A 22,436-nucleotide genomic window follows, 5' to 3' on the forward strand; every position below is an offset into this window, starting at 1 on the left:
CTGCCATGAGGGCAGGGGATTGGACTCGATGACCTCTCAAGGTCCCTTCCAGTCCTAGTATTCTATGTTTCCATGATTGTTTTATGCTTTCGTGATGTCTTTCCACACTTGGAGCGAGCTATGGGAGTGAGGCATTCATGTGTAATCAGTAACATGCTTTTCATAGGTATATGCTATGAATGCCATGTAAAAAACAGATTCCAGACAGTTGCATGAACATGCCCATGCATGTGCGTGCGCACATCCATCCATCCATCCATCCATCCAGGGGGGAAATATGTGAGCGGGACATCAAGCTGAGAAACCAGTCTTGGCACCTTGTGTGTTTACCTGAACCTATATTTGTGTGCATGCATCTCTTTGCATATTTTTATATTTTGTGAAAAGATGTCATGTACATCATAGAATATAAACTGGAAATTTACATCCTGTTTGTCCCATACAATGTTGTGCTAACTGTACAACCTAAGATCTAACCTGATATTATTAGTGTAGAATAGAGATGTGGTAGCTAGAAAGATTACAGAGAAAATTTTAATTGCAACTGCCTTGCCAGATATGAGCCCAATTAGCAATTTGCTGATGAATACATATTTTCCTATACAGCTCTTAGGCCTCCTTTCTTAAAAGTACTAGAGCCGACTATCATTGCAATCTTTCCTGGTTTTGATCTGTCCACAGGTGGTTAGTAAGTACTTTCCCTCTGACCAAGCCACAGATTTTATTGAGGCCATACTGGATGGTATGCTGTCTGCTAGTCCCTCCTGTGCCACAGCAGCCGGTCTGTGGATGAAGATCATCCTGAAGGAGTGTGGAGGTGCCATGCTGGATGAGGTAAAATAGAAGCTGGAGAGGTTTTTCTGGCTAACCTGCAGGCTTTCAGGTCTTTGCCATCATTTGCAGTGAACACAAGTCTTGCTGTTTCTCCCCCTGCGATTGGAAGTTAATTCCATCTGTGTTCCTATCCTGAGTCAGGCAATGGGGGAATCAACAGCAGAAGACAGAGATAATCTAACGGTACATCTGCACTAGCTCGTTAGTTCGAGCTAGGTAGGGTAATGAGGGCAAGCGCAGTTGCAAATGAAGCCCGAGATTTAAATATCCCGGGCTTCATTTGCATGTTCCCTGGCACCACCATTTTTAAATCCCCCTTAGTCCGAACTCTGTGCCCGCGGCTACATGCGGCATGGACTAGGTAGTTCAAATTAAAGATCCTAATTCGAACTACCGTTACTCCTCATGGAATTAGGATCTTTAATTAGAACTACCTACTCCGTGCCGCATGTAGCCGCGGGCACGGTGTTCGGATTAAGGGGGATTTTAAAATGGCAGCACCCGGGAACATGCAAATGAAGCCTGGGATATTTAAATCCTGGGCTTCATTTGCAACTCTGCTTGCCCTCATTACCCTACCTAGCTCGAACTAACGAGCTAGTGTAACCGTACCCCAAGTGAAAAGGAAGATGCTTGATTATTTGTCTATCTTGTTGTCACAGTTTCCAGCCATGAAAGGCTTGGAAAAATTAGACTCCGAGTAAAATGCAAAAAGAGAATATCCGGCCCCAAGAGACAAGCTAAGTGAACTACATCTTAGGGCCTCAGATAATGAGGGGTCTCTAAAAATACCCCAAAATTGCTAGTTTTTACTTGCCTCTTTGCCTATGTACAGATAGATAGATAGATAGATAGATAGATAGATAGATAGATAGATAGATAGATAGATAGATAGATAGATAGATAACTTTATTATTTCTATTTTCATTTTCCTTTCTGTTAGAATAATACATGTTTTTTTTGGAAATGCAATGAGGCCTCTTTAACTTGACATAGCTTCGGGCCTCAGCATGTCTTAACCTGGTGTTGCAGCCAGGTATGCGCAGAGATATGTATAATTTTTGTGGGTTAAATCTATGCAGCCATGTCTAAATACTTGTTTTTTGAAGGGAGGATTTTCTACAAGAACAGCAAATTGCTAAACGACTAAATAAACGTTTTGCTTCTGCAGAATGAATGGAGAGAATGGAAAAGGGACATTTTTTCTGGTTTTATTCTGTCCAGGTGTCAGATATCCTGAGTAGAATATATATTTATATGCCTACCATCAAGCAGGGTAGCTTGAGGCAGTTCCTGGTGGAGTCAGTGTCCATTCTTGCTCACCATCACCTAGAGGCAGTGATCTTCAGCCTCCTCATCAAACATCTGCCGATGGACAGGTATATACTGCTCCTTACAGTGTTCATTTTGGTAACCATGGATCCCACGGCTTCACTGGAAGATGTAAGGCTTCATTTAAGCCACAGACAGTTTGAGATCATTCCTAAAGGTTAATAGCTTGGGTCTTTCTGCAGAAAGGTCCAAGACCATGTCAAGGTGGGTGCAGGGAGAAATTAAGTGTCATTCTGTTTCCATTAATTAATAGTTGCTTTGGCATCCTAAAGACTTCCCTTTACTGGCATCACTGGAGTGGATTTTTGCCTCTCCAGACCCCTGAACTAACATCACCCTGGAAATTGCCAGTGACTGTTCGTTTTCTGGTAGCATGAAAGCTTCAAATCCAAATTCCTGGCTGATTAGCCAGGATAGGGTACCAGGCTTTTGGTATCAGCAAGGGTATGGCTGCTGGAATGGAGTTGTCATTCTTGGTACTTAAAGACAGGGCGGTAAGCATATCTATCATTTTATTCAAACATCCCTAGCTGAATTATCAGTCATCAGTGCTGGAATCTAAGAACATAAGAACGGCTGTAGTGGGTCAGACCAAATGTCCATCTAGCCCAGGATCCTGTCTTCAGACAGTGGCCAATGCCAGGTGCCCCATAGGGAGTGAACAGAACATGCCCATTCTGGCAAATAGAGGCCAGGGAATGCCATTTGTGAAGAGGTCATGGGCTAGCCACAAATATTTGTTCTCGTAGTTGTACATCCAGTTAGTAGGAAGATCATTTTTCTTTCTTCAACTTGTCTCCCAGGCCCCAGATCTTTGGGCATCATATGCTCATGATTCCATATCTACTGAGAAGTAGGAAAACAGGAACTGTGATTAGAGCTCTGTGTCCTTTCCTTCTGAAGTCTAGCATTAATGGTTATGGTGCAGTAAGACTAGGCTTGTGTCTATACAGCACCCTAAACTTGAAATAAGATGCACAATTTGCACTCCGCAAATTGCGTATCATATTTTGCATAGCCTATTTTGTAATGTGGCGCTTCTACACAGCACCAAATGTCGAAATAATGCGCTATTTCAAGCCATCCCTTATCCCTCATGCAACAAAGTTTCTTGGGATGGCAAAATAGTGTGCCCATTATTTTGAAAAATATTTCAAAATAACGGGCTGCTTGTGTAAATGTGGGGTAGCTATTTCGGGATACCTCCAGGATCCCAAAATAGTCATGCACTGTAGAAATGTAACCTGAAATGTAACTTAACTTAGTTCTGTAACTAGAAACTCAATATGTAAAACATGAGGACCATATAAGGAGGACAGCACTCTGAACTTGCTCATCATAGGCAGGGCTTGACAAATAATACAATCTACTCACCCATGGCGTGTAGATTGTAACCTGGAAGAGCCGGGTTCGGGCGACCTGTGCATGCGCAGAACGATCTGTGCATGCACAGTTCGCCGGACAGCGCGGTTGGTGAGCCCTGATCATAGTCAAGGAGAAAATGTGTTCTTTACTTGAATATGATGCATATAGTCAGAGCCACAAAAGTCTCCAGGGGGTCACATATAACTTATGTTAAATTGCAGTGACACCACTGAGCTGTGGAGATCTCTGGGGACAGATCCCTTGCTCGCCCCTCAAGTCCTAAAGGTCCTAATAGAAAAAATAAAGACTCCAACAAGCCAAGAAGGAAGGATGACCTCAGAGACAAAAACTGACCTGCATTTAGCAGCTGCTGTACCTCTCACAGTAAGTTAGACGACAGACATGTATTTCTCTGCCTTGTGACAAACATGCTGATGGAAAGCTAGATGAGTGGTATAATATTGTCATATGGGCACTTCTTTTCTGAAGTACTGTTTCCTGGATTCCAGCTGTGCTTTCTGTGGAACAACAGATGGCAGATTTAGAGTATGTGGCTGATTCACTTAATACTATCTGGCAATTAGAAAGTCTTTGAATCAGATTTCTTACAGTGCTTTGCAGATGTTTTGTACAACTCACAACATGCTTTGATAGGTCGTACACATTTTTACAGCTATGGGACGCTAAGGCACACATGGAGTGAATTGCTCTCGGTCATTCATCAAGTTAGTGACAGGAGTGAGAATTTAGTCCAGCAGGTATCAGAAGGGGAGAGAGTGTGATAGTGTTAGGAAGAGACCTCTTCTTTTACCATGCTCTCCTTTCAGGCAACATGTGCCATCTTTGAAGTGGTGTCAGCATTGCAGCTGAGCAAAACTGTGCAGGAGCTGTTCCCGGAGTTGTTTACTGTTCTCCTGCAGCAGATCAGCCAAACCCTAAGACAAAAGATGCCTTTGCCCAGGATGAGCAGCCGAAGGAGGTTATTCAGAAAAGGACAACAACTATGTGAGGGCAACCCTTGCAGGTAATTAGAAGAAAGGGAGCAAAACAAAGAGAATCCCAGTCCATTTGTGTGACACTCCCCAGGAGTTCTCAGGGTTATGAGGCACCTTACCATCACCTGCTTTTAATATGAGAAAGTCTTGTTTGTGCTTGCTATAGGTCAGTTCCCTGAAACCACCAACCTCTGGCAATACAAACACTACTATCTAGGCCTCCTCAGGCCTCAGTCTCTTTGTCCTCTCTTTCTGACTACAGCTTAGAGAATCTCTATCAACGGATTCTCCTCTAAGAGAAGTCTCCCTGCGATGTACGTGCATCTCCGCACCAATCAGCGTTCCCCCATCTCTTAGTTTAAAAACTGCTCTACGGCCTTTTAATGTTTAGTGCCAGTAGTCTGGTTCCACCCTGGTTTAGGTGGAGCCCATCCTTCCTGTATAGGCTCCCCCTCTCCCAAAAGTGTCCCCAGTTCCTGATAAATCCAAACCCCTCTTCTCATCCACGCATTGAGACTCTGAAGCTTTGCCTGCCTACCTGGTCCTGCGCATGGAACTGGAAGCATTTCCAAGAATGCCACCATAGAGGTCCTGAATTTCAGTCTCTTTCCTAGCAACCTAAATTTGGCCTCCAAGACATCTCTCCTACCCTTCCCTATGTCATTGATACCTACATGTACCACGACCACCGGCTCCTCCCCAGCACTAGACATAAGTCTATCTAGATACCTCGAGAGATCCGCAACCTTTGCACCAGGCAGTCAAGTGACCATACAGTTCTCCTGGTCATCACAAACCCAACTATCTATGTTTCTAACGATCGAATCACCCACTACTAACACCTGCCTCTTCCTAACATCTGGCATTCCCTCCCCCTCAGAGGTATCGTTGGTGCGAGAGGATACCGCAACATCCTCGGGAAGGAGGGTCCCAACTACGGGATGGTTTCCCTCTGCTCCCATTGAATTCTCTGTTCCCTTGAGACTTTCATCCTCCTTAAGAGCACTGGGACTCTCAGACTGGAGGTGGGACAGTACTACAGTGTCCTGGAAAGTCTCATCAACATAGCTCTCTACCTCTGTTAGCTCCTCCAGTTCAGCCACCCTGGCCTCCAAAGCCCGAACTCGGTCTCTGAGGGCCAGGAGCTCCTTGCAACAGGTGCACACATACGCCACTCGCCCACAGGGCAGGTAATCATACATGTTACACTCGACGTAATAAACAGGATAGCCCCCACTCTGCTGCTGGGCTTCTGTCTCCATTTTTTTATGAATAAATTTAAGTAAAAACTGGGCTTATTAAATCTCTGGAATATAGATTATTATAAAAGTTAGGTTTAAAGAAGATCAGAAGTCACTAGTGCCCTCTAAACTCCCACTCCAAAGTCCCTCTCCAAGCTCCCTGTTCGCGGACTCACAGGCTTATATAGCTCTGGTAGCCCCTCCCCCGACTGAGGCTCAGCCAATTAACATAGGCTTCTAGATTTCAAACCTTTTAGAAGCTCCTTCAAACAAACAAACAAACAAACAAACAAACACCAAACTAAACCAAACAGAGAAACACAAGCTCAGCACACACTGCCCTGCTTACACTTATACTTTAGAACTCAGCTCTGGAAAACATACAACACTTAGATGTATTTATAGGGAAAACAAGAACTGGTATATTATCAAAGAACAGAGATGTCAGTGATAATGAGTTAGAATACAGGCAAAAAATGGTTAGAGCCCTGCGCGAATACAAACATCTACCCCTGGACACGGAGATCTGCAGATAGACATTGGGTTCTGCACATCCACAGGGCTCTGCTCCCAAGAGCCATTGTGACCAACAGAGAGGCGCATGGCCCTGTCATGCCTGGGAACCAGTGTCCTGCACCAGCAGCTCCTCCCATCCGCACTGCTGTGTGGTGTCAGTTGAAGGGCACACATTGCTCTGTGTCTCGCAGGTCCACCTGCTGCTCTTTTAAGGGTAGCCAAAACTACATCAGGGTTATTTTCAGGCCCCACTTTGCAGAACGCTACCTTCTGTGGCTGGTTTCCATTTCCTGTCATAAACTCTCCAAACTTCGGAGGAGTCGTTGCCCGTGTTGAGACTTTCTTGTCTGTACATACCGATGTGTAGACTATGTGCAGTGTTTTAATCCGCCTGTCCATGCATAGCACCGTTACATTATATCTCAGCTTTCTAGTCCCTCCTCCAGATGGAGGGAAAGTGTTTCCATTCAGAGAACTCCCTTTGAAAGGCTCTCCTAGCATTTGTCTCTTTTGCTCTCTGTTTCCCTCAAACACTCCTCTGTGTGTCCCTTTAGGCAGATTCCTTATTAATGGGATAATAGGTTTGTTGATTCTATAGCCCCACTCTAGCCAGGCAATCAGGTACATTTCTATCCAATTAGGCTTTCTCTGGGGAAGCTAATTAGTACTAGTAGTTACCAGAGTGCTGACCCCAAGGACAAGCTCTCAGCACCCTGTCACATCTCGCTGGACATAGGGCCCCAAAATATCCATTAGTGATCACTAATCTCTCTGTGTCCCAGCTTTTGGGGTCTGATTGTGAATTTTTTCCATATTACTGTACTGTGCTAGTGCCCATACGCCTTGCAGATAGGAGAAAGTGACTGCAAAATGTTGTCCATAGCAACACTAGTAATATGAGATGTATGAGACTGAAATACCTCCTGGAATTAAGTCCTTCCAAAAACAGTGGTCCCCAGGATACTGTCAATGGATGAACTGTCAATGAACAACAGCCCTGACAAGTAACTGGGGTTTCCTGACTGCTTAGGCTGTGCCTTTCTATTGGTTACTACAGTTCTGTGCCTCTTTTCCCCCAGGCTTTCTATTGAAGCATTAGAGGCTGTGCTTTTCAAGGCTGTGAATGAGAAGCTGATAAGAACACTCTGGAAGCAGAGAACTTGGATGCTTCTTGAAAATCCGCAGACTCACCACGAGGGGGTGTGTTTGCTGGTGAGGTAAGAGATCTAGGAGACAGCATTTCATCCTCAGGGATCGGCAACAAATAGAGTGACTGACAGGGAACTTTCAGGTATAGCTTTGTGTGGGGTGTCCTGGGTGAGAAACACAGAGCTTCCATGCGTAGGTTTTAGAGTTGTATGGTCATAGCAGCTAAGCTTTTGAAGTGCACAGTCTGCCCCATAAGTGGTTCCTTTTGTCTTCCAGTGTTCTGCAAAGATCTGGACTAATAACAGTGGAGATCATACAGAGCCTCCTCCCCTGGGTAAATTCCCCATCAGAAAATCAGCGAGGCACCAGCACAGCTTTCTTTGCTCAGGTATGAGCAGTTCCACCATTAGGCTGTTATCTGTTGTTTACCTTTCTCTGAGGAGTTGTACAGTTCACTTCATAGGAATTCATTTTAGATAGTAGAATGTGTCCTTTGTAAGGAAATCTCACAAGGAACTTCATTACACCTTTCTTAATCATTTTCTCTTTGTTATTTTTGGGGTCTATACTAGCCTGGCCTAGCTGCCTATTCTAGTTGCTGGTTAAGAGAGAGTGAGAAAGATATAGATAGGCTACGTCTACATTGGCAAGATTTTGCACACATAAGGTATGTCTAACCTACAGCACTAATTCAATTTAACTTAATTCGAATTAGTTAATTCGAAATAAGCTAATTCAAATGAGTGCATCTAGACCTAAAAACTAATTCGAATTAGCATTTTGCTAATTCGAAATAGCATGTCCACATTGAGTGGACCCTGAACCGAAGTTAAGGCTGGCCAGAACCAGTGCCGTCAGGGCATCAGGTTAGGACTTAAGGTGTGGAGCTGCTTCCTCAGGCTAGCCGAGGGCTGTGCTTAAAAGGACCCGACCCCCACCCCGGACAGACAGTTCTCAGGATTCCCCGCTTGCTTTTCTAACTCGATGGGGACAGCAAAGCAGTCCTGTCTTGGAGTGCCCTGAATGCCCTCGGCACATTACAGCACTCGACCATCAGCCCGGCTGCACTTGCCGCAGGCTGCCATCTGGGGGAGGTCAATCAGGGGGCTGTCAGGATCCAGGAGGCCCTACAGGAAAGCTTCCACCCCGAGGAGCCCGCAGAGCCACCCCAGTCCTCCCCATCGGGGGCTCGTGCCCCATTCCTCCCTCACCTCCTTCCACTTACCCTTCCCGAGCCCCCTCTTCCTGATGTAAAAAATAAAGGACACGTGTTCAAAAATAGAAACTCTCTTTATTTAACAAAACTGGGGGCGGGGGGGGGGGGTGAGTTAACCTCTGGGGGACTGGGAAAAGGAGGTGGGAGAGGGGAAGAAAGAGGGTGGGAGAGGGGAGGTGGAAACCTGGGAGGAGGGAGCTGGAAGGGGGAAGCCAGGGGAAGAAGGAGGAGGGGAAGTATAAAACTATGGTACGCCATATCTTCAGAACTGTGTACAGATGTGGTCTTCTCACCTCAAAAAAGATATGGCCTTGGAAAGGGTTCAGAAAAGGGCAAGTACAATGATTAGGGGTTTGGAACAGGTCCCATATGAAGAGAGGCTAAAGAGACTGGGACTTTTCAGCTTAGAAAAGAGGAGACTGAGGGGGGATATGATAGAGGTCTATAAAATCATGAGTGGTGTGGAGAGGGTGCATAAAGAAAAGTTCTTCATTAGTTCCCATAATATAAGGACTAGAGGACACCAAATGAAATGAATGGACATCAGGTTTAAAACTAATAAAAGAAAGTTCTTCTTCACACAAAGTTCTTCTTATAGTCAACCTGTGGAACTCCTTGCCACAGGAGGCTGTGAAGCCTAGAACTATAACAGAGTTTAAAGAGAAGTTAGATAAATTCATGGAGGTTGGGTCCGTGTAGTGCTATTAGCCAGGGGGTAGGAATGGTGTCCCTGGCCTCTGTTTGTGGAAGGCTGAAGATGGATGGCACGAGACAAATCGCTTGGTCATTGTCTTCGGTCCATCCCCTCTGGGGTACCTGGTGTTGGCCGCTGTCGGCAGACAGGCTACTGGACTAGATGGACCTTTGGTCTGACTCAGTACGGCCATTCTTATGTTCTTATGTTCTAAGCGCAGGGCTCAGGGTCGGGGGTCTCACTGGAACAACTTGATTTTCATGCAAACCTGCTCCTGGATTTGGATGTGGCCTTTGGTGGCCAGGCTGGCAGCTATCCTGCCCTAGACGGCTGCATTCCTGTGCCTAGTGTGGAGGTCGTGGACGCTGGAGGCCTCCCCCCCAAACCTCGATAATGTCCACGATCTCCGCACTAGACCACGCGGGCGCCTGCCTCTTGTGGCCCTGGGCAGGCTCCTAGGAGCCGCCAACCTGGTCCTGGGAAGAGGCGGAGGGCTGGGTGGCAGCGGGTGGCTGGCTCATGCCATGCCAGGTGCAGGGTCTGCTGGCTGGGTGCTGGCAGGCTTGCAACTGGCACAGGCACTGTAGCCAAACCGTGCCCCTTTAAGGGCTCTGGGGCTGAGAGAGGGGCAGAAAAGTTTCCCTGGTTTGGCCCAGAGTGGCCATCAGGGCAACCTGATTAGGGTTAGCCTCCAACTAGTTCGAATTAAGTGGCTACACAGCCCTTAATTTGAACTACTTAATTCGAACGAGGCGTTACTCCTCGTAGAATGAGGTTTACCTAGTTCGAATTAAGCGCTCCGCTAGTTCGATTGAAATTCGAACTAGCAGTTTGTATGTATAGCCGCTATTAAAGTTAATTCGAACTAACGGCTGTTAGTTCGAATTAACTTTGTAGTGTAGACATACCCATACTTTTAACGTGAGAGTTTTTGCGTTAGAATATTTGCGCAACAGAGCGTCTACACTGGCATGTGCTGTTGCGCTAAGAGGCGCTTTTGTGCAAAATCATCCGTGCCAGTGTAGACGCTCTCTTGCGCAAGAAAGCTCCGATGGCCATTTTAGCCATTGGGCTTTCTTGCACAAGAAATTAATGTGGCCTGTCTACACTGGCCTCTTGCGCAAGAACAGTTGCACAGGAGGGCTTTTTCCTGAGCGGGAGCATCATAGTTTTTGTGCAAGAAGCACTGATTTTAGACATTAGAATGTCAGTGTTCTTGCGCAAGAACTCCCCGCCAGTGTAGACAGGCAGCTGCTTTTGCGCAAAATCATGCCAATGTAGATGTAGCCATAGAATTTGAGTTACTAGACCTTTTCTGACAATTCCTAGGGCTAATACTAACCAACAGCTCCTGATTTTGGTCTAGCTCAGCAAATCTTCTAAATGAATCTAGTGTCCTAATACTATAAAATAAGCAACATACAAATACATTAACATCTATCTTAGATTCTCATTAATGTAGAATAATAGATTCATAGAACATTCGAACTGGAAGGGATCTTGAGAGGTCTTCGAGTCCAATCCCCAGCCATCACGGCAGGACCAAGCACAGTCTAGATCATCCCTGACAGGTGTTTGTCTAACCTGCTCTTAAATATTTCTAGTGATGCAGATTCCACAACCTCCTGAGGCAATTTATTGCAGGGTTTAACCACCCTGACAGGCAGGACGTTTTTCCTGCTGTCCAACCTAAACCTCCCTTGATGTAATTTAAGCTCATTGCTTCTTATCCTATCCTTAGAGGCCAAGGAGAACAATTTTTCTCCATCTTCCTTAAAACATCCTTTTAGAAACTTGTATTATCTGAGTACTTCAAAATGATAATGTAGTATCTGAGTGCCTCAAAACTCTTTAAAAGTATGTATCCCTACAATACCCCTGTGAGGCAGGGAAACACTATTAGTCCCATTTTGCAAAGAGGAAACTGATGCACAGAAGGCCTAAGTGACTTGCCCAACATCATCTAGGAAGTCTTTGAGGGTGCAGGAAATTGAACTGGAACCTCCTAAGTCCTAGGCTGCTAACTACTGGAGCATCCTCCCTCTCCACAGCCTTGCTATAACGTCTGTGTCATATTTCACATTTACGCTAAGTCGCTATTTTAGAGGCTCATCTGGTGGTTCTAGGAATCTGTTTGTGCCCCAAAATCTTTCTACACCCCACCTAGGAAAGGAGTCACAAACGTGGGTTTTCAAGGTCTGCCTAGAGAGGCCTCATGAAAGCTGCCAGCTGGCTCAGATATATGGAGCTACAGGGCTTTATTAGGTCAGTTTCTTTCAGGAAGTGGAGGGCCAAGAAAGGATGCTATTCTCTGGCCAAACCAATTCACAGGGGTTTATTTCAGGCAGCATTTTCTGAAGCTGAATTTGCAGCGAGAGAGTCCTTACGAGCCTTAAACATATAATTTGAGGGAGAAACTGAAAGTGGCCCCATAGGAAGAACCCAAGGAAAAAGTAGCAATGAACTGAAATGAAGCAATGACTCGCTGCTATTTCTAGGTTGGAACCAAGAGTAGTGGGCAGGCCCAGGTTCCCCAGTGGCATAAACCCGATGAAGGGGACAGGGCTTATGGAGAGGTTGAACAAAGAACAGAATATAAAGGGTCCAGAGTTGGGGCTGAAGACCCTAGTGAGGGCAACAGGACCTAAAAGGCATTTGTTTGGACTTTGGGACTTGGCCAGAGGGCTGAGCCATGGAAGACTCACTAAGATCGACTGGCAGGATGCACCTGGGCGAGAAAAGGACTGTGGTATCAAATGCAGTCACTGAGAGGCTCTCAAGGGATGAGCAATCACCCATTATAGTGCCTAAAAGGAAAAATCCATGTTTTTAACACAGTACTCATTCATATAGAATAATAAATTACAGTGTATTACGTGTCTCCTCAAATTATATTCGCTATCTTAATGAACATATTAGAGCTAATGGACATGTTGATTTTATTTCAGCTAATGACTGATCCCATACTCAGGGAGAAGAAGTTGCTTAAGTGTGTCTTACACATCTTAGAAGAAAGGTTAGAGGACAACTACTGGATTGTCCGTCGAATGGCTGTAAGAGGCCTGGGAAATGTAGTCTATGGGGCACCTGAGAAGGTAAGATAGAATACTGAATACAATGCAGCATAACTAGAGAAACTAAAGGAAACAATTGCTCAGGATTTACAGAGGCCATGCACAATGCACTAGGCCAACTTCTGCTCTCTCATACCCCTGTAACCTCTTTGCAGTCAATACACAGCAGGTTGGTTCCCTTGGTAAGCTGGGCATAAGGAAACAATATGTACTTAATATGATCATATGTAAATGTATACTCCTAGGAATGAAGAGTGTAGGCCATACTTCCAAGATGAGAGATTCTATTCCAGGAAACAGAGACACTAAAAAACTCAAATCATGATAGATAATCAGCTGAACGTAAGCGCCCAGTACAAAGCTGTGACCAAAAGAGCTGAGGTGATCCTCGGAGGCATAGACAGAGGGATTCTGAATAAGAATAAAGAAGTTATTTTACCTCTGCTTATGGCACTGGTGTGAGAACTGTTAGAATACTATGTCAGGATCATGCCTGCAATTCAAGAAGGATGCTGATAAATTGGAGAAGAGTCACAAGAATTTTCAAAGGGCTAGAAAATGTGCCTTTAGATTCAATGGGGGGGGGGGGGGGGGAGGAATGAAGCTAAACTAATTCAGACTGATAGTAAGGCATACATTTTAATGGTAATTTTAATCATTGGAACCATTTACCAAGGGTTGTGGTGGGTTCTCTATCAGTAGCAACTTTAAAAACAAGATGGGCTGTTTTTCTAAAAGAGGTGCTCTAGTCAAACAGACATTATTTTGGGGAGGTTCTGTGTTGTGAAGGAGGTCACAATGGTCCCTTTTGGCCTTCAAATCTAAGTAATTAGAAATCTAATAGGATTACATAGGTGTAATATGGCACAGAGTTTGGCTTATTGTAGCTAGTACCTGATGTAAAATATAGCTATAGGTCACTAGGGGGCAGATGAAATTCCCACTGCTTCATAATTGCTAAAAAAACATATTAGAAATGTGGTTAGTGGAAAGTGTTTTTTAATGTCATATGTCTGAACAGGTGAAAAAGTACAAGAAGTTTCTTCTGGAGACACTGATCAGGACTTTAGAAGAGACTTTCAGTTTTGAAATCATTATCGAATGCATGAAGGCACTGGCCAAAGTCCTGAAGGAGCTGAAAGGGAAGGACATAGGTTCTTCCTTCAGAGACCTCACCATACAGATCCGGAAGTACTTCGATAATGTACGTGAACAGAAGCCTTCAACCCCAGTTCAGCTGACATTGATGAGGCTCCATTTACAATGCATGATGTGTCCTCACTGGGCATTGTTCATGTCAGAATGAAGTGATTTTAGGCCTTAGGGAAGAGATGTGTTTTATGGCGGAGCAGAGAATTAAGAAAATGAGGATGCCATCCCTGCTCCTTCAGTCTCACCCTTCTGTTCATCTTTATTTCCAATGAGAATGGCAAAGGAAGTATGAATACTAGATTAGGTAGCTGCATAACAAGGAAAATGGGCATACAGGGTGTAATGGACTGTTTTGGGCCTGCTCCATACGATTTTTATGTCACCTGGTTGAAATTATTCCATTTTGCAGAGAAGTTTGAGATTTCAAATTTTGGTTTTGTTCCTATTTGAGGGACACACCCCCCAGCCCAAATTTCAAATCTCTTTGTGAAACAGTAATACTATTCTCAACCCAGCTCTACTGGGAGCCTTGCCTGAGGGCAGTCTACTGGCAGACTATGCTGGAGACAGGGAACCTGGAAGCACTGGGAATTAGAGGTGCCAGGGTACACATTTCCTGGCTCCTTGTCAGCCTGCCAAACAGGCTGTTCTGAAGGTGAGGGCCAGGAAGCCCAAGATCTCAGTTAGCCTGCTAGATGGGTCACCAAGAAGCTGACCAAGTACCCCTACTTGGCTTCTGGAAGAATTTTGTCAAAATTGAACTGTCTTCAAAGTATTTTGAAGAATCAACACATTTGGCCCAAACTTGATTAATTCCAGTTCTTCTAAACTTCTGTAGTTGGAATCACTCTACTCTAATGTAGAAGAGACAGCTGTGCTAGATACATGATGTGGTTATCTCTTCGTTACCAACCTGTGTGGCTTTCTTGGCTATAGAAGGACAACACTCTTCGTGCATTGGCCTTTGTCCTGTTTGGTATCCTGGCCGGCTCTGCAAAGAGAAAATGGAAGGACTATTTTGCCAAGCAGGTTAGACAGAGCTGGGTCACACTTCTGCTGCACCTGCAAGATCCAAGCCCTGAAGTTTCAATGGTAAGAATGACAGTGACTTAAATACTAAGCAAAAAGAATCTTCCTCCTGTTGCCAGGGGAGCTCTGCTATTCCTTCCTGCAGTGGAGACCTAAATTCTTCCCTCAGTTCATTGCCCTCCTTTTGAGTCAATCCCAGACAGGCTGGTCCTTAGCAGCCAGGGTTGTCTCACTGGAGTTCAGGATAGGTCATGGGTCTGATCCCAAGAGTTCATTCCTGCCTATCTCTGCACCCCACGTTCCTGCCTCCCCACAACAGAGGAAAGATCACAGCTATGCCTAGTGAAGCAGCTTTCATAGCTACATCTGTTCTGAAAAAACATTGCTGCTATCTCCAGTTTTCAGTATTATAAAATCATAGAACCATAGGTTTGGAGGAGACCTCAGGAGGTCACTGAGTCCAACCTCCTGCCCAAAACAGGACCAGCCACAACTAAACAATCCCAGCCAGCGCTTTGTCAAGCTAGGACTTGAAAACTCTAGATTTAGAGGTTCCGTTGCCTCCCTAGGTAACCCATTCCAGTGCTTCACCACCTTCCTAGTAAAATAGTTTTTCCGAATATCCAACCTAGACCTCCCCCACTGTAACTTGAGACCATTGCTCCTCATTCAGTCATCTAGTACCACTGAGAACAACCTCTCTCCATCCTCTTTGAAATCCCCCTTCAGGTAGTTAAAGCCTTCTATCAAAGCTCCCCTCACTCTTCTCTTCTGAAGACTAAATAATCCCAAATCCCTCAGCCTCTCCTTGTAAATCATGTGTTCCAGCCTCCTAATCATTTTTGTTGCCCTCCATTGGACTTTCTCCAATGTATCAACATTTTTTAAGTAATGGGGTGCCCAGAATTGGATGCAATACTCCAGAAGTAGAATCCCTTTCCCCCTATTAAAGTCATGCTGGCATATTTTCTGTCTATTACTTCAGGGGAATCCCTTTTATTCTTGGGGTAGATGAGCAGTCAAGGACATGAGTTCCATTTGAATGAGCACAATACGTGTTATGGAACAATTCACTGGTGCAACCCTCTTTTTCAGGAGTGCAGAGCTACATTTCATCTCTGTGCCCCATTTTTGGGACTGAAGAGGCTCCAAACTATACTTAATGAGCATCTTAGTTGGAGAACCGAGCTGAACCCTGAGGAGCTCCAGATGGATATCTGCAGACACCTTGTGAGTGACCTATAGAATTATATGAGATTATTGACAGCATAGGCTTGTGATGTAGAAGCAGGGGGAATGTGTGATGGGCAATGTAAGTATCTATGGGTATGTCTACGCTACAAAGTTAGTTTGAACTAACGGACGTTAGTTCGAACTAACTTTCATAGGCGCTACACTAGCGCTCCGTTAGTTTGAATTTAATTCGAACTAGCGGAGCGCTTAGTTCGAACTAGGTAATCCTCATTCCACGAGGATTAAGCCTAATTCAAACTTACTAGTTCGAATTAAGGGCTGTGTAGCCCCTTAATGCGAACTAGTGGGAGGCTAGCCCTCCCCAGGTTTCCCTGGTGGCCACTCCGGCCAACACCAGGGAAACTCTATGCCCCCCTCCCGGCCCCGGACCCCTTAAAGGGGCACGGGATGGCTACGGTGCCCGTGCCAGGTGCAAGCCTGCCAGCACCCAGCCAGCAGACCCTGCACCTGGTGCGGATCGAGCCACCCACCCGATGCCCCCCAGCCCTCCCCCTCTTCCCGGGACCAGGCTGGCGGGTCCTGGGAGCTTGCCCGGGACCGCAAAAGGCGGGCTCCCTCCTGGGCTAGTGCGGACATCGTGGACCTCGTCCACGATCTCCGCACTAGGCACAGGAAGGTGGCCAGCTAGGGCAGGAGAGCTGCCAGCCTGGCCACCCAGGAGCAGGAGTGCATGAAAATCAAGGTGGTCCACTGAGACCCCACGACCCTGAGCCCTGAGCATACAATGGCCATCCTGGGTCAGACCAAAGGTTCATCTATCCCGTAGCCTGTCTGCCGACAGCGGCCAACCCTAGGGACCCTGGAGGGGATGGACCGAAGACAGTGACCAAGCCATTTGTCTCGTGCCATCCCTCTCCAGCCTTCCACAAACTTTGGGCAGGGACACCTCTCCTACCCCCTGGCTAATACCACTCCATGGACCCAACCTCCATGGCTTGATCTCACTTCCCTTTAAACTCTGTTCTAGTTGTAGCCTTCACAGCCTCCTGCAGCAAGGAGTTCCACAGGTTGACTCTGTGCTTTGTGAAGAACAACTTTCTGTTACTAGTTTGAAGCCTGTTACCCATTCCTTTCCTTTGGTGTCCTCTAGTCCTTCTTTATGGGAACTAATGAAGAACTTTTCTGTATGCACCCTCTCCACCCAACTCCTGGTTTTAGAGACCTCTATCCTGTCCCCCCTCCGTCTCCTCTTTTCTAAGCTGAACAGTCCCAGTCTCTTTAGCCTCTCTTCATATGAGACCTGTTCCCAACCCCTGATCATTTTAGTTGCCCTCCCCTCTGCCACCCTCTCTCTTCCCCTCTCCCACCCGCTTTTCCCAGTCTCCCCCAGTTTTGTTCAATAAAGACAGATTCCATTTTTGAACACAATTGTCCTTTATTTTGTACATCAAGAAGAGGGGCTAGGGAAGGGTAAGGGGAAGGAGTTGAGGGAGGAATGGGGTACGCGCCCCCGATGGGGAGGACTGGGCTGGCTCTGCGGGCTTTTGGGGTGGAAGCTCTCCTGCAGCCCCCCAATTGCCCCATCTCCCCAGATGGCAGGCTGCGGCAAGTGCAGCCGGTCTGATGGCCAAGTGCTGTGATGTGCCCAGTGTGGGTACTCCGGGCACTCCAAGGCAAGACTGCTTTGCAAGCGGGGCACCCCTGAGAACTGTCTGTCCGGGGTGGGGGTTGGGACCCTTTAAACACAGCCCTCGGCTAGCCTGAGAGAGCATCTCCACGCTCTAAGTCCTCCTCTGATGCCCTGCCGGCAGTGCTTCCGGCCATCCTTAAGCCCGGTTCAGGGTCCACTTAATGTGGACATGCTAGTTCGAATTAGTAAAATGCTAATTCGAACTAGTTTTTTAGTCTAGATCCGTTAGTTTGAATTAGCTTAGTTCGAATTAAGTAATTCGAACTAAGTTAGTTCGAATTAACGTTGGAGTGTAGACGTACCCTATTAGAGTGGGATACAGGACTGAGGGTGAGAGGAATGTAAATCTGCCATAGATTCCCACTTTCCCCACTTCTACACAGCCTCCTGTCCTTTCTTCTATTTACTTGTTTAAATTAAAAAAAAAGTCTGAGTGAATCCAATAACTGACAGCAGTGGCAAGAGGAACACAGACTGTTTACTTGTGGTTTGTAAAGGCATGTGTTGGCAGTCAAAGGGCATTTCTAGCCAGAGAGAGCTCATGTGTCCCTGATTTTCTCTAGGCCAAAGAGAAGGCTGAGCTACTGGAGAACTTTTACAAAAGCACCATCAGATACTTCCGCAGCAGCTGGGAAGAGATCCGGGCAGCTGCAGCCAAGTTAGCTGGTGAGAGAAAGTGTGCCGTGTCCCTTTTGGTATTCCCTTTGAGGTAGACAGAAAAAGTCCCTGTGTGCAGCACTGAGCTACCATTAATCTCTCCGTGCTGTGACTTCTCATGCATAAATGGAGATGTTAATGTTCTCCTACTTCTCCAGTGTGGTGTTAGGAGGAATTTGTAATTTGCAATAGAATGCTTTGAGATGGCGCAGTCATTTAGTAGCAGAGGCTGGCACACTGTCACGTAGGGTATGTTTATTCTCCGATCAAACTAGTGTGCTAAAAATAGAGTAGCTGTGGCAGGAGTAGCAGGAGGGCTTAACTATTCCAAGGATGAGCCCATCCAAACCCAAAAGTCTGTTCTCAAGGTGGCTAGCTCCTCCGACTGCTTCTGTCATCTTACCTGCACTCTATTTTTAGTAGTCAGAGTTAGTGTGGACTCAAACTATAGACCTAAGCTCAGTGTTGTTCACTGTTCCTTACTGGTGCTTCATCACTGGGAGGTAGGCAGGCCACCGCCACACAGTGCCTGCTGTTGCAGGTTCCTGATTGCCTTGCCCAGGAAGCACTAGATTCCTCCCCTTTGGCCCTGTGCCATCCTTTCCTTAGCACACCCATGCAAGCCAGGCAAGCATTGTGGCCTAATTAATTTATCCAGGTGAGATCCTTGCTTAGTACGCACTTATTCCTGGCCCCAGCCCCTTTGTTCACACCACTAGATTAATACACTATCCTAGTATATCTCCAATAACTGACAGCAGTGGCAAGAGGAACATAGATTGTTTAAAGCAAATGAGGTTTTATGTAAACATTCTTAATTTTTTTCTCTTATTCTCTTCAGTGTGGACGCTAAACTTTTCTAGTATTGTCTTGCCTACAGCTCACCTTAGACTCACAATAGAAGCCAAAGGGCCAATGTTATCACCTTGCACTTAACAAGAGAAGGTTTTTTATTGATGTTTATTTTACACTGCTTATTTAGGCATCATCCTGGAACATACGGACACCAAGAATATGAAATGGCTGGACATGGAACATCTGTTGACCTGTAAGTAACAAATACAGGTGAAATCCTATTCATTAGTGAGTTATAAAGAAATTTAGCTGACAAGCAAGCAGTAACTGATACCACAGGTGTGAAGTGCATCAGCCACACATCAAAGGACAGATTCAGCTTTAGTCTGCTCTGAAAGAGGTACGTCTACACTACAGCGTTAATTCAAGTTAACTTAATTCGAAATAGTTAATTTGAAATAAGCTAATTCGAATTATGCATCTATACACAAAACCTATTTCAAAATAGCATTTTGTTATTTTGAAATAGCGCGTCCACACTGAGTGGACCCTGAACCGAAGTTCAGGCTGGCCGGAACCAGTGCTGGCAGGGCATCAGGTTAGGACATAGTGTGTGGGGCTGCTGCCTCAGGCTAACTGAGCTCCGTGCTTCACGGGACCCTACCCCCACCCCGAACAGACAGTTCTTGGGTTCCCCGCTCGCTTGTCTACCCCGATGAGGGACAGCAAAGCAGTCCTGTCTTGGAGTGCCCTGAGTGCCTGCACTCGGGACACCACAGCGCTCGGCCACATGGAGCCAGAGCTGCCCCTGGGCACACCGGTGCGTCTCGTAGGGTTGTTGCCATCAGCCCAGCTGCACTTGCTGCAGGCTACCGTCCGGGGAGTCCATTGGGGGGCTGTCAGGATCCAGGAGGCCCTGCAGGAGAGTGTCCACCCCGAGGAGCCCTCAGAGCCACCCCGGTCCTCCCCACCGTGGGCTCGTGCCCCATTCCTCCCTCACGTCCATCTACTTACTCCTCCCTAGCCTCCCTTCCTGATGTCAAATAAAAGACATGTATGTTCAAAAATAGAAACTGGGTTTATTGAACAAGAGGGTGAACCTCTGGGGAGACTGGAAAAAGGAGGTGGGAGAGAGGAATAGAGTGGGTGGGAGAGGGGAGGGTGAAACCTGGGAGGAGGAAGTTGGAAGGGAGAAGCAAAGGGAAGAAAGGAGAAGGGAAGATCAGGGCCCAAGGTTGGGGGTCTCACCGCACCAACTTGATTGTCATGCAAACCTGCTCCTGGGTTCGCATGTGGCCTTTGGTGGCCAGGCTGGCAGCTATCCTGCCATTGACGGCCGTGTTCCTCTGTCTAGTGCGGAGATCATGGATGCTGGGGCATCCCTCCCAAACCTGAATAAGGTCCATGATCTCCACCCTGGACCAGGAAGGCACCCGCCTTCTCCAGCCCCTGTCAGGCTCCTGGGTGCTGGCAGACTGCTCCTGAGGAGCAGTGGAGGGTTGGCTGCCAGTGCCTTGCTGGCTCACGTTTTGTGGCTACTGGCTCAGGGGCCCCGGTGGCCACTGCTGGCTCTTGGCTGGTAGGCTTGGATCTGGCACGGGCCAGGGTCTATTCCTTTAATGGCTCTGGGGCCAGGGGGAGAGGAGAGGAAGTTTTCCTGGTTGTGCCCAGAGTGGCCACCAGGGCTCCCTGGGAAGGGCTGGAGGCCCCCTATTTTGAATTAATTGTCTACACAGCACTTAATTTGAAATAGCTATTTCAAATTTGGTGTTACTCCTTGTAGAATGAGGTTTACCAAATTTGAATTAAGCGCTCTGCTATTTCGAATTAATTTCGAAATAGCGGTTTGCATGTATAGATGCTATTAAAGTTAATTCAAAATAACAGCTGTTATTTTGAATTAACTTTGTGGTGTAGACGTACCTGGAGGAAACTGCAGCCAGTGTGATATAAGTCAGTGCATCTCCTGGCTATCCTGGCAATGCCTCTTCCCAACCTGTGTGATCCACTCTTTGGGCTCCATCGGCTCCCTGGGAGCCACTTTTTGCTACCCCAAACTCCACACCATCAGATTTATTTCTGTCAGGAGATGTAAAATAACTTAAAAGCAGAAGCTATTGAGTCAATGGAGCACCTTCCAATTGGATGAGTTTCTGGTAGGGTCAGGGTCTCCCCTCTCCCCCCTCCTCCATCTCAGTTTGGAGCTTGGAAGGATCCCAATGGAGGAACCTAAAGCTTTGTTTGTACAGAGAGCTGCTGTAGCTTGGTACTCACTGGTACTAAATCTCCAGCTACTGCAGGCATAGGTGACTATATGAAAAGTGAGTCATATTCTCTGTAATTCCAGCTCTCCAGGTCCTACAGAATGACCCAAGTCCCATTGTCCAGCTGGTGGCAACTCAGGTCCTAAGAGACATCTGACCTGGATGAGTGCTCGGGGAATGAAGCACAGACAAATAGAACGAAGAGCTCCTGCTACCTTGTCACATCCATTGCTTCAGTGGGGATTTCTGGAGAACAATGTGCTCTGTCTGTGCCAGCTTCTGTTTCAGCTTGGTGGTATGCGGCCAGCTACAGCGACTGAACGATATATCTGCTAGCTCTCTATGGGGTAAGGGAGTAGTATAAGGGCCCTACCATCAATCAAACATTAGCTCCGCCCCCTGAATCCGGAAGTCCCCCCCCCCCGACTCCCCGGAAGTCCCTTCTCCCTTGTCACCGGCAGTCCCGCCCCTGGAGGGTAGTACATCCGGGTCGAGAGGGACAGGTGACCGGAAGTAAAAAGGATGTCATGTGACCCCCGTTAGGCCCGTCCCCTGTCACCGGAAGTCCCGCCCTTGGGGGTAATACATCCGGGGTCAAGAGGGGCAGGTGACCGGAAGTAAGGGGTGTCATGTGACCCCTCTAAGGACTTGCCCCACCTCCCTCTACCAATCAGGAAGGGCTTTCCCCGTAGGACCGCCCCGCGAACCGCTTTGACCAATGGGGGGGCAATTCCGGGACCGGATGACCCGCCCAGAAGTGGGTCATGTGACCCCTCTAAGAACTCGCCCCACCTCCCTCCACCAATCAGGAGGGGTTTTTTCCCTGTAGGACCGCCTCGTGAACTGCTTTGACCAATCGGGGGGCAGTTCCGGGACCGGATGACCCGCCCAGCAGTGGGTTGTGTGACCCCTCTAAGAACTCACCCTCCCTCCCTCTACCAATCAGGAAGGTTTTTTTCCCTGTAGGACCGCCCCACAAATCGCTTTCACCATTCGGGGGGTGCAGTTCTGGGACCCGTTGACCAGACCGGAAGCTGGTCGTGTGACCCCTCTAAGAGCTTCCCGTGACACCCTCTGTCAATCAGAGCACTTCCCCATAAGTTCTAGCGCCACACAAAAGAGGCCATCTTGTTCCAAGAGCGCGTGTTTCAGAGAGCGTGCAAACGCTGAGCAGAAACATGGACTCCTTCACCACCCCCACCAGAAGTTTGGAGTTTGTTTTGGTGACGAGGGCCTTCC

At 46.9% G+C, this 22,436-nt stretch overlaps 1 protein-coding gene across 1 annotated transcript in view; it reads left to right on the top strand.

Moving 5' to 3' along the window:
* Positions 1-21,873, top strand: part of LOC142824871 (maestro heat-like repeat-containing protein family member 2B) — a 41,431-nt gene extending 19,558 nt beyond the window's left edge. The window contains exons 12-24 of the mRNA XM_075916661.1: positions 682-834; positions 2,059-2,213; positions 3,753-3,915; positions 4,359-4,555; positions 7,363-7,500; positions 7,709-7,820; positions 12,291-12,437; positions 13,438-13,620; positions 14,505-14,660; positions 15,693-15,827; positions 18,045-18,147; positions 19,121-19,186; positions 21,281-21,873. Of these exons, the coding sequence (XP_075772776.1) occupies positions 682-834; positions 2,059-2,213; positions 3,753-3,915; positions 4,359-4,555; positions 7,363-7,500; positions 7,709-7,820; positions 12,291-12,437; positions 13,438-13,620; positions 14,505-14,660; positions 15,693-15,827; positions 18,045-18,147; positions 19,121-19,186; positions 21,281-21,354 (1,782 nt within the window). The 3' untranslated portion in view covers positions 21,355-21,873. The remainder of the gene's footprint in view (positions 1-681; positions 835-2,058; positions 2,214-3,752; positions 3,916-4,358; positions 4,556-7,362; positions 7,501-7,708; positions 7,821-12,290; positions 12,438-13,437; positions 13,621-14,504; positions 14,661-15,692; positions 15,828-18,044; positions 18,148-19,120; positions 19,187-21,280) is intronic.
* The last annotated feature ends 563 nt before the right edge of the window (positions 21,874-22,436 follow it).

This window comes from Pelodiscus sinensis, unplaced genomic scaffold (assembly GCF_049634645.1).
Source record: "Pelodiscus sinensis isolate JC-2024 unplaced genomic scaffold, ASM4963464v1 ctg44, whole genome shotgun sequence".
Taxonomy (NCBI): Eukaryota; Metazoa; Chordata; order Testudines; family Trionychidae; genus Pelodiscus; species Pelodiscus sinensis.